The 12,342-nt window shown below is 39.8% G+C and overlaps 1 protein-coding gene across 2 annotated transcripts in view; it reads right to left on the reverse strand.

Moving 5' to 3' along the window:
* ERBB4 (erb-b2 receptor tyrosine kinase 4) overlaps positions 1 to 12,342 on the reverse strand; it is a 4,056,904-nt gene that overhangs the window by 1,162,271 nt on the left and 2,882,291 nt on the right. For both annotated transcript variants that reach the window (XM_044075709.1, XM_044075708.1), the window contains exon 13: positions 9,275 to 9,407. In XM_044075709.1, coding sequence (XP_043931644.1) covers positions 9,275 to 9,407 — 133 coding nt within the window. The remainder of the gene's footprint in view (positions 1 to 9,274; positions 9,408 to 12,342) is intronic.

Raw genomic sequence — 12,342 nt, forward strand, 5'->3', positions numbered from 1 at the left:
TGCCAACATCCTGGCAGGTTCAGTGCTAACTTTACCCCCCCCCCCCTAAAGGGCCCATCTCTATACTGGAAGAATGCAGAGTTCCTGTAACCACTCTCCAAAGCCAAGAACACAGCATCCGTGGGACCTGACAACATCCCAGGCTGTGTTCTATATGAACTACAGAATGAACTGGCACCCCACCTAAGCACCATGTTCAATCATAGCTTCACCTCAGGCTTTGTGCCCACTGAATGGCGCACAGTGACAGTTATCCCACTCCACAAAGGGGGAGCCACCACGTACCCCGGGAACTACTGCCCCATTAGTCTAACGAGCCTGGTTTGCAAGGCCAGGAATGTATCATCATGGAACTTATAAACAAAGATATTGGTAATCTCCAAACTCTGGACCCCACCCAGTTCGGATTTGTAAAAGGCATATCATGTCTCCTAAACCTGATTGACTTCTTTGAAGCAGTCACCAAAGCTGTAGACAAGGGCAAGGTGGTTCACACAGCCTATCTAGATCTCACCAAGGTTTTTGACACCATCACCTACTCTGGAATTTTAGCTAAACTCACTAAACTAGGTAAAAATCCCTATGCCAAAAGATGGGTTGCCAACTTGCTCACTGACAGAACCCACACTGTTTAAGTAGCAGACTCCAAATCTGACTTCAGACCAGTGAGAAGTGGAGTACCACAGGGTTCAGTCCTGGGTACTCTCCTATTTGGTATCTACTTTTCTGAAGTACAGGCCAACACAGAAGGTCTTTGGCTAACTAAGTTTGCAGATGACTGCAAGCTAGGAGCCATAATTGAAACTCCTAGCTATGTGGACAACCTACAAAAGGGCCTCACTGAGACAAATGCCTGGTGGCAAAGCCATGGCTTAAAGTTTAATGCCAAAAAGTGTATTGCCATCCCTTTTGGTAAAAACTCTGTACCCATGAGCTACCACATAGGTGGTAGTCTACTTAACAAAAAGTGTGATTGAGACCTTGGGACACACAGGTGGACAGTAGTCTCTCCTTTGATAATCACATCGCCAATGTAGTCAGGAAATCCTTTTACATGGCACACCTCATCACAAAAGGTTTCTCCTCCAGGAAAGGTCATTGTTTCCCTGTACTCCTCACTCATTAGACCCATTATAGAGTACAACGCCCGTTTTTGGTATGTACCTCACAAGACATCTGCAACAACTGGAAAGGCTGCAGAAATACCTCCGAGGATTACTGGCCTGAAACAGATGCCCTACACAGACCATTTAAAAAAACTCCAGCTTTACTCAGTCTCTCATCGCCTACTCAGAGGCGATCTCTGTCTAACATATAAAGCTATGTCAAACCCAGAGCTGTTGGACATGCTCCACTTAAAGAAATCCCAATCCCTCCGGGCTACACGCTCTAGGGACCTAAACCTTGTCACCACAATAAACAGAACATGCTGGAGGGATAGATTCCTGTCCCAGAGACATCCCTTTCTCTGGAACAATCTACCTATATATATCAAACAAAGCTCCTCATTAGCACTCAAGAAAAATCTTGATTGGATGGGAAATAGGAAATTCACCCCGGGGATCATCTCTGGCTCTGCTCAACGGGCACAGGAAAATAATTTTCTTGGGTGGCAAAAGCCAGGGCTGCCTTTTTGGCTAGGCTTGTGTAGGCCCTAGGGCCGATAGCCTAGTACCTACCTATGAACCTGTTTACCCACTGTAGTCACCGAATGCTTGAAAAGTGTATTCCCTGTGTGCAGAAAAAAACATTTTATCTGGTTCAATTATGTTTATCCGAACTATCCTAGGTCCCAATTAGTTTGGATAATTGACTCTACTGTACGTTTATTCTCATTAATGACATTGTGTGGCACCCCTCATTTCTCATTAATGACATTGTGTGGCACACCTCATTTCAAGGCCATATTTGATGTCCTTGTTTATGTTCAAGATTGTTCCTTGTTAGGAGTGATGAAAAGGCAAAACAATTATAGTAAACTTGCCTGGTTTTATTGAATATGCACTGTGAGAAGTCCTTGAGCAGTTGCCACATAACTTACTCTAAGGACAGCAGAATCCTACAACTAAAAAATTTGCTGTAATTCTAATATCTGTTCATGGCTCCCCTGCAGTGCATATCACCATATCTAATTGTTCCTGGTGTTAGAGCCTTCATTTTAACTTGAATCCCATTCTTTTTCATTGCTGCCAAAATGCCAATTTGTGCAGATTTACATATGTTTTTTACTTGCTGTACGTTTGATTAATTCCCTAATTAGCTTCCACTCTTCTAGGCAGAATAATGCAAATGGCATTGCCAGTCTACCTTTACTGCTGTTATTAACATTTCGGATCCATTAATAACACACCAGATCTGTTTACCTGTATCTTTCCTTTCTGCTTCTATTATATTTTCACATAATTTAGAACTTTCTCTTACTGGGTGTGAAATCTTGCTCCCACTGTTTTTTCACAGTAAAAGACAAAAACTGTGTGTGTCTGTATGTATACATGTTCTTTCTAGCTTTGTGACGTATGCTTTTTCAGAAATCACTTTTGCATGTTTATTTGTATGCGTTCTGCAAATTGTCTGAAGGGAGCTATTGTACTGATGTGTTTTTCAGTTTGTTTTTCCACAATGCAGTTTTGCCCCACAATAGTACCACAATATAAAATGTAGGCTACTTGCTGTGAAGTAGATTACTTTATAAGCTCTCCAAACCCAGAGGAGTGACTGGTTTTCCCCAGGACCAACGAGTAAAAATAAGAGGAAAAGCCTCTTTGTTCGAAGTACTCTACTGTTGTATTCAAAACCAAACATTGTATCTGATGAAGTATACAGTTGAAAGATCTCATTACTTTGAATGCACTGGACAACTTAAAGCTCAAAGAAGCATTGCTTCATGTTTTCATTGCTTGATTTTGTGTGTACATTCTACGCTGGTTAGTTGTCTGCCTGCAAAATATAGGTTCATAGATAGGGTTGGGAGGATGGCCTAATGGTTAAGGTGTTTGCCTTATAAACACAGGGTACAAGGTTTGAATCTCACAGGGAGATAATTGGCTAGGCTTAAAATGGCTCGCAAGGGCAGTTACCCTAGTACTAATCTATGAACCTATGAACCTATAATAGTTATAAAAGGTGAGACCCCAACATAATTCTTTGTAGTGCATGGAGCTTCATCTGCTTGATGTACTACCAGTTACAGAAAAAGAAAAGAAAAGAAATTATAGAGATAAAGCCAGGAAAACACTCCAGCACTGTCCGACAGACAGCAAGTGGAAGTAAAATGTCCTGCTTAAGATCGAACTGCTTCAAAAGTTGTTAGGTACTTCATTCTGATACACATTTTATTTATATGTATGGCAGAGTAAAGCATCTAACAGCTTATACATCTGTTTTACGTTTGCTGCTACTGCTCTTTGCCAGCTTGCACTGTCAATCACCAGCACAAGACCTGATCTTTACAGCGCTTATGGGTGCTTAACAAAGGCATTCCTAAACAGGTGTTTAACAAGCATTTCACATTTTAGGAGAATAACCGTGACACTCTACGAACTAAAAACTCTGTTGTTTTCCATTTTTATCTCAGAGAATTGTACTTAACATGGTTTACTTTTTTCCCAGTTTTGGAGAGTAGCTAATGAGTTTTGTGTACTGCAAATTTATTGCCCAATGACTCCAGTAAGTTTGGAACAAACTTCCCCTGCCCTTAAAAATTCCAGACCCTTCACATTTTTCAAAGAGATCTTGATGAATACATAGAGATCTCTGTATCAATACAGGACAACAACCATTAAGCTTCTAGATTTAGACCAGAAGAGTGTTAACAACGTTATTAAATTATGAACCTATAATGAGCCTGTATTCGGACTTCTGCCTGTCAAAAAGAAAGAAATAGCAGATATTGTTGTGTTTTGTAACCTCCTATGTTTATTATATAAAACAGATTATGTTGCTGGATTATGCAACGACATATGCACATTTTGGAGAGTTCAGTTCATTACTGCAGTCAGAAAAAAAGGTGTGGTAAGTATTCTGGAAGCATGGCACAGCCATTATTTAGATTGCTTATTGGTAAGTATTCTGGAAGCATGGCACAGCCATTATTTAGATTGCTTATTGATTCCTTGCAAGTCTAATGAGCATATGCAGGAAGGAAGGAACGGTGGGATATCAATAATTTTGCCAGAATACTGGTATTACAGAGAAAGAAAAAAACAACAGTGGGTCCAGCAAGGTCTCTTGAAATTTTTGTGACAACCATGGATTTATCAGAGGGTAACTTCAACCTCCCACTAAACAATGCAAAAGCAGAAATGATAAATAAGCTAATAGCTAGGGCAAAGATTATGGTATAACACATCTTGGGTTTTCAAGACAGTGTGACCTTAATGTGCACAGAAAATGTTCATAGAGTCCTTCTACAATATAGGAATTGTATAGTAGGCAACAAAGGACAATCAAATTACTGGTTATGCAGGGATTGTATAGTAGGCAGCAAAGGGCCATCAAATTACTGGTTATACAGGGATTGTATAGGAGGCAGCAAAGGAAAATCAAATTACTGGTTATACAGGGATTGTATAGGAGGCAGCAAAGGGCCATCAAATTACTGGTTATACAGGGATTGTATAGGAGGCAGCAAAGGACAATCAAATTACTGGGTATAAAGAGTCATGTTAAAAAAAAAGAAGGTGGGTTTCATAGTCACACTTGCTAGCTGGCTAGGTAGTTAGGACTTTCATTTATATCTGATACAGATAAAGGAACTGGAATTAAAGAGTTCATTGGAGGCAGGTGGTTTGCTTGCTCTTAGTTTCGGGTATGGTGCACACTGACATATCTAATAAACATCACTTTTATTAAGCCAGTGCCTATGTGTACAACACTGGCTGTGTTGGCAGAAGAAGTAGCCAACACTCAGTGAATTTCATACCAGTGACTTAGTTGTTGCCATACTGTTCTGGGAAGAGAGGAAGGGAAATTGTCAGAGCACGCCTTTGATTATACAGTTCAATCTTAATGCATAGCAATGCAACATACCTGTCAAAGGTGAGGACGCAGATGATATACCTAATGAAATGACATAGGTTCATAGGTTCATATGTTGGTACTAGGCTATCGGGACTAGGGCCTATACAAGCCTAGCCATAACAATTCCCTGGCTATTTCTTCTCACGATATTTACTTCCCTGGACCCCTATCTAGCAGGGTGACTGACATGATCCCCGGGTTGAATTTACTATCTCCCATCCAATCGTCAAAGTTCCTTTTGAAGAGGGCCAAAGAGGCACTCTGCTTGACATGTATGGGCAGTTTATTACAGAGTCTGGGGAGTCTCTGGGTCAGGAACCAATCCGTCCAGAATGTTTTGTTTATTGTGATTACAAGGTTTAGATCCATGGAGCGTGTGGCTCTGAGGGATTGGGATTTCTTTAAGTGTGGCATGCCCAACAGCTCTGGGTTTGACATGGTCTTGTATGTTAAGCAGAGATTGCCTCAGAGTATATGATATGCGACAGAGTATAGCTGGAGTTTTTTTAGACGGTCAGCATAGGGGGTCTGCTTTAGGCCTGTGATTCAGATCCAGGGACAGAATTGTTCCACTGTTCTCAGCCCTCATTATGCTGATCACTGAATATAATGCCCCTTTTGGCATGTATTTGTTAAAGACACTTGTCACAACTGGAATAACCACAATGTTTTTTCACTAAAAAAATCAAGGGCCTATATCATAAAAACTGTACAGACTGATTCAAAGCCCTGTCTGTCCTCTTTGTATCTTGTGGGCTATTGAGAAGAGATTTCTGTTTTAGGTATTGAGCCTAAGTAGACCCCACATTATCAGACATATTACACATTCACATGTCCAGTGGTATCACAGACACCCATTCAATAGGCCTCAATCTCTGCTGCAAAATGAACAGAATATGCTGGCGCGACTGGTATGTATCACACAGAATGCCACTTCTATAGAACTTTGTTCCATTCCACATAAAGAAGGGAAGTTCTCTTATTCTCTTCAAATGTAATTTAGATGAATGGCTGGGTAACCATAAATACCCCCCCAGTTTAGCACCACTGCCACCATGGATAGAGGAAACATGGAATTACCCCAATACATACTTTTTTCGCCCTTCTTTGGATATTCATATTGAAAACTGTAAGGGTGAATAATTACCATGGGAAAGCAAGCTTATGCTTCTCAAGATCCTCACAAATCAACAGCTAAGTCCATATGATCCTATGGACTTATATAGGTGATGCTTTTCATGTTTTCAGTTTCACGGATTTCACAGAAAGTAAAAGTGCTCCCTGCCATGGCAAGAAGGGTTGCAAACAGGAGGCAAATCAGCTAACTTTCCAGTCAACAGTCTCAGGTTCTTGTGGATCTTACTTTGCAAATATCAACTGAACCTTGAACGGTCAAGTTTAGGATGGAGGAGTCAGACATCTGAACATCTTGTTAAGGTTTACATTAAAATAGCACATATATGTGCATCCGTTGAACCTACGGCTGGGCATTTTGCACAGACTGGGGACAGTATTAATTTTTCTAAGGAAATGATAATACACAATGGTGTGCAATACAATGAAGGGTCAGAGGTTGGCAGAAGTTGTAGAATATATCCAAGGCTCTGTGCAAAAGGATCATTACTCAGGCTATACCAGTACTACTCCGTCTGGAAAGTTTCATGAAGTTATGAACAACAGAGGAAGAATCTGGACTATTTGCACTGTTATAATGCTGATATACTAATATGTTTACAAATTAGTGAGGCTGAAATTGTAAGCAACGTTGACATACAGCTATTAGAATGCAGACATCTGCAAAGTTTAGGTAATACTTTGGTTGCCTGGTTGTCTAAAATGCAAGACAGATGAGAAGGAAAAATAAGGTATATAGCACTAATGCAACATGGCTGGTTTAAGCTGCATCTTGTCATGGTGTTAAACAGATACAAAACAGGGGTATTAAAGTTTGGCTGTCTGCAAGATCCTGTTTTTCCCATTCTTATGGTAGGCAGGTAACCCAATAGTACTGGGGGAAAAACGATAACCAGTGCTCTTTAGTAGGAATGTTTTAGAGAATGATTTAGTCAGCACTAATGCATTTTACAGATGAAATATCATAGACATTTGCCTGCTCTGGATAGTATAAGATAAAATGACAGGCAATGGTGAATGAACATTAGTAGATATAGGAGGACTATGAGACCAGGTATTGAAATGGAGATAGGCAGTCATAGACTGTACTGTATCGGGCATCGGTGGCAAAAATGGTTGGGAGAAATGTGCAAAGGGTAACTTGCTATGGCAGTGAGGCTAACATTTTATGCAGTATCTCTTGTTTTGACATTATACTGTTTCCTGATATCATGCACTTCTCTTCTGTCACTATAAGTTAATATTCTGTGTTAAAAAAGGATCCCATTTGTGTTTTAGGGAAGTAAGCACATCAAGACATGACTAGAGATTTTGGGGGTGGGGGGTAAATAAGGGCTTCATGTCAAAGCAGATGGGAAATGCGATGAAGGTGAGTTGATGCTCTAGCTTGTTAAGTGGGAAAGGCAGGATGGAGTTGCTATTCATCCTGGCAATAGGATGATTGTTTTGTTGTTGGAATAAATAGCAATTCTGATTGCTGTTGACTACCGAGTGCTGGTCTTTTCGTTTTGCAAAGGCAGGATCGAGTGCCTGATATTGTGGGTATACATTTTGATAGGAACAAAGAAAGTCAGTAGAGCTGTGGCACTACTATTGGACTGACAAGGTTTTATTCTTTTTGGGAGTTTATGTGGTCATGCTTAGATACATTTACAGGGCATACAGTGAGTAGGTGATGAAGGAGACAACCTGGTTAAAAGGAAGACGCTGTTAGAACACAGAGGTTGAATAATCTGTCATGAGAGCAACCTGATAAGAACCCCCTAGGTTTTTTCACCATGATGGGTTGCATTTCAGTGAAACTGGCAGAGATATCTGTATCACTAAGTTAACTAAAGTATTAAAGAAAAGATTTGGGTCATGGTCCTTAAGTGATATTTGGGTCATGGTCCTTAAGTGATGCAGTTGGGGAGTACTCATTAAAGCATGTCAAACAGACTGGCAAGTTATGGCAAATGAGCGCAGGAAGTCAACAATCAAGGAGTTCTCAGGTTGGAAGGTCATGGGATAAGATAAAGCCATTGACAAACTAGTTATGTAATACTATAAGGACTCATAGTCTGGATGCCTCATGGGACTTCCCAGGAATGTAAAGTTTAATCAAAATGAAGTCCACACTTAAAAGGGGTTCACTTGGTTGAAGCCTAATAAAAAGGGAGACACACCCAAATGGACGCTGTCTAGATCACTAGCAAGACACCAGAGGAGCAACTACAGGGTGAAACTGAAAATGTTGATCTCTTCAATACATAAGATAAGGACTGAAAAATGTGCTTGTAAAGGCATGTTCTGGATTTCTGCAAATGGGTGCTGTGCTTCTATTGTCAGTCTGCTTCACCTGTCACTCAATGACATTGTTACATCATTTTCCATATCCCGACAATGTATTTTTTTAAGTTAGTCCAGCTAGCAATCTGAAACACACTGTGGATTATGCTACAGCTTTAATTTTAACAGTTGATTAGACTGTGTTAACTGTTTATGAATTATAAGTGGGCTCATGTTGATTATTTGTCAAAGAAAACTCTGATTTTCAAACAGTAAGATGAAAGGTATGAATGTGGTCTATATACACTTAAGTTGGAGGTTGCAGTATGCCAGAGTATTCCCCTTAAAACAGGCTACATTGATGTTAGAGCTGATATTTAAGTATTATTGTTGTGGGGGAATCAGAGTGACGGAGGGGCAGACCCCATACAAAAAAAATGCTTTGATGACACTGCAGTGAATTTTGAGATTCAGTGTATTAATTTGGCAATAACACTTTATTTTTCATCTTAACAAGGCTCAAGTTCATAGATTTAGCATTTTCAAAATTGAGTGGTGGAAATTTCTGGTGACTAGCAAGTCCACCAACCAAGGTATGTCTAGAAATATAGTAAATGAGCAAGCTTTCACTTCTCTGCCAACACAGTTGCTAATTAAGCATAGCTATTCTACTATGACATTTATCAGTTTGTGGAATGAATAGTATTTGTAAAATCAAGACTATGTTACAGAAAATCACGTATTTTTTAATTTCTGTAAAACAGAATGTACTAAAGACTATGATATTTAAAAGCCAAAGATGTCTCTGTTTAGTAAATATCAACATACTTATTAAAAATGAGGAGTTTCTTACCCGTCATAAAGGTTACAGGAATCAATGCACGTCCTACCCCTGCTAAAGTACCGACATGATAAACACTGATCAGCGCCTGGGCCCCAGCAACCAGCGTCAGAGCATAAGGGATCACATACCATCTTTGATGCAGCTAAAAAGAAACACAGTTCAAAAATTAAAAATAGTATTTGTAAGTTAAATTTTATTCAGTAGGTGTTATAAAATATACAGCTCTAGACAATTAATTCCCTATTAAGAAATTCCAGAAATCTAAAGTAAGTTATTTTTCATCATTTCTCATTAAGTACCACAGCTTGCAAAACAAAATATTGCATACATTTATTTATTTTATTTATAGGTTCATACGTACGTACTAGGCTATTGATCTGTCAGAATCTTAAGAAATCTAGTGTCTTACATTCCCATGGTAGGTTTTTGTCCCTTGAGTTCTTGGTCTGAATACTTCAGAAGTGGGCAGAACAACGATATGTTTGGAAATTTATTTGTTGCCCTTATCCATCAGGGACATGTGTTCTAAGCCAGGGTAAATTTGCAATTTCCCATCCATTCATATAAATTACATTTGAATGGAGAAAGTAAAGTATTTGCTTTATGTGAAGAGAAAGACAGTTCATAGAAGCAGTATTCTCTGTGGTACACACCTATCCCCGCAACATGTTCTACTGATGTTGCAAAAGAGATAAGATTCCTTGAGCAGGTGTTCACATTACCATTGGACTAGTGAATGTACAATGTATCAGAAAGACTAGGGACTGTCGAGGCTCTATATGCAAGGTAGGGCCCATCTCTTAGCAGCATGTATGATCCCAACAAGTGGTACAAGAATTTGAGATGGTCTGCATAATTGTTTTAATTTAGATCTTTGATTATTTTTTAAAGAGAGAGCACTGTGGTCTTCTCAGTTATGGCAAGTGTTTAGAAAGGTACATACTGAAATGAGTATTATAGTCAATGGCTGGCCAATTGAGTACAGTGGAATGATTACATCCCTGGACCTGGAGGCCATATGTTTACATGTACTCTGTGCAATGAAAGAGGACTTCCTTACAACAGAGAACATATGGTGGTCAAAGGAAAGTTTACTGTCTTCCTAGGTTATCAGACCCTTAGCAACATGTTCAACTTTCAGGAGGGTGTTTTCAATAAGATAGTTGCATGGGGTTAGGGAGGGTGGCTAATGGTTAAGGTGTTTGCCTTACAAACACAAGGTGCATGGTTTGAGTCTCACAAGGGATAATTGGCTAGGCTTAAAATGACTCACAAGGGCAGTTAGCCTAGTACTAACCTATGAACCTATGGGAAGTCATGCTTGCCAAAGGATACTATTATTCATTTCTTGTTGTTTAGTTTTAGTCTGTGGTTTTAACACCAGCTATTTGTTTGTATAAGATCCCCCAGAAGGATCTTGGTGGTCTCTAGGGAGTTTATGATAGTATCAAGTTTACAGTCATCTGCAGACTTGGACAGCCACTACAGCCTTCACTTTGGCATTGAATTCCAAGAAGTAAAAGCCAAAGAGGATAAGCCAAGGGCTGAACCCTGGGGTATACCATTAGTGACCGACATTTTTGAGGAGGTAGAGAAACCCACCCTAATACTTGGTTCTATTTATGATCTAACTTGCTATCTAACAAGTTACACATTAGGAATAAATAAACTACTCCACCCTGGCAAACCCTCCACACCATTTCCTACCTCCACTAGCGAAATCACAACTATACCAGATACCTTCAATAAATAATTTATAGAAACAGTCTCCAGCCTTGTTCAAAAACTGCCCACATCCACCACCAATAATACCTCTACATAGACCCAAAACAACCTTCCAATTTCAGCCCATCCCTACCAAATATATCAAAAGGCTGCTAACCAAACTTAAACCTACAATACTTGCAGCTGATGGCATCCCTACTGAATACCTTCAGTTGGCTGCCAATGAAATTGCCTTCTCAGTATCCATCCTTTTAAATAGATCTGTTTCAGAAACCACTATTCCACCTAACTGGAAGACCTCCTATATCATCCCCCTTCACAAAGGGAGTACCTCAACCGACCCCACTAACTATCGCCCCATTGCCATCCTGTCTCCACTAGCTAATATACTTGAAAAATGTGTACACCACCAACTCATGCCACACCTACTCAACAACCAACTTCTCTCTCCCAAGCATGATGGATTTTGGCCTGCTCACAGCACCACCACTACCCTACTTTCTTTCACAAACTTGATCAACCAAAACAAACACACAGGCAACCTAACATCTGCCATATTCTTGTACCTGTCAAAGGCCTCTGATATGGTCAACCATCCTAAACTACTTCAATCTCTTACTGACCTGGGCCTTAGTAACCATACATTAGCATGGTTTCAAAATTACCTACAAGGAAGACAACAAGCAGTTCTATGGGACAACAACCTATCTTCACTGCTACCCATCACCACAGGAGCCCCACAAGGGCCCATTCTAGGACCCCTCCTATTCTCCATTTTCACTAATAATCTTCATAGCATCTGTCAAGATGCCACTGTTATTCAATATGGTGATGACTCAATGCTAGTCTGTTCAGCTAGTGATCCACAGGAACTCCTCTCCATCACCCTAAAAGTCTTCCAAACTACTGATTCCTGGTTTCTTAACAAAACCTAATACTAAATCCCCCCAAAAAACAAACTTCTACTATTTCGTCCAAACAAATCAATCACAATACCCAGCCCATGTAATACTTTGTCCAGGGATGGGACTATTATCTCCCTAAACATGCATACTAAACTGCTAGGAGTAAACATTGATAATAATCTCAAATTTGATCTGCATATAAATCAAATCATTAAAAACATCCACAAAAAACTCAGCAGTCAATATAAAAATAAGTAATTTCTAACCCAAACCGCCAGGACAACAATTGATCAAACTCATCTCCTCTCTACTCTATTCTATGCCTCACCCATTTTCACCAACCTACCCAAAACAGCAATTGCCAAGCTCAACACCTGCTACAATCAAATTGCCAAATTTGCTACTGGTGTCCCCTACCGATCCCACCTCTGCCATTCCCTAAAACAA

The sequence above is a fragment of the Protopterus annectens genome, chromosome 6.part1 (assembly GCF_019279795.1).
Source record: "Protopterus annectens isolate FY-2018-M chromosome 6.part1, PAN1.0, whole genome shotgun sequence".
NCBI classification, from domain to species: Eukaryota; Metazoa; Chordata; order Ceratodontiformes; family Protopteridae; genus Protopterus; species Protopterus annectens.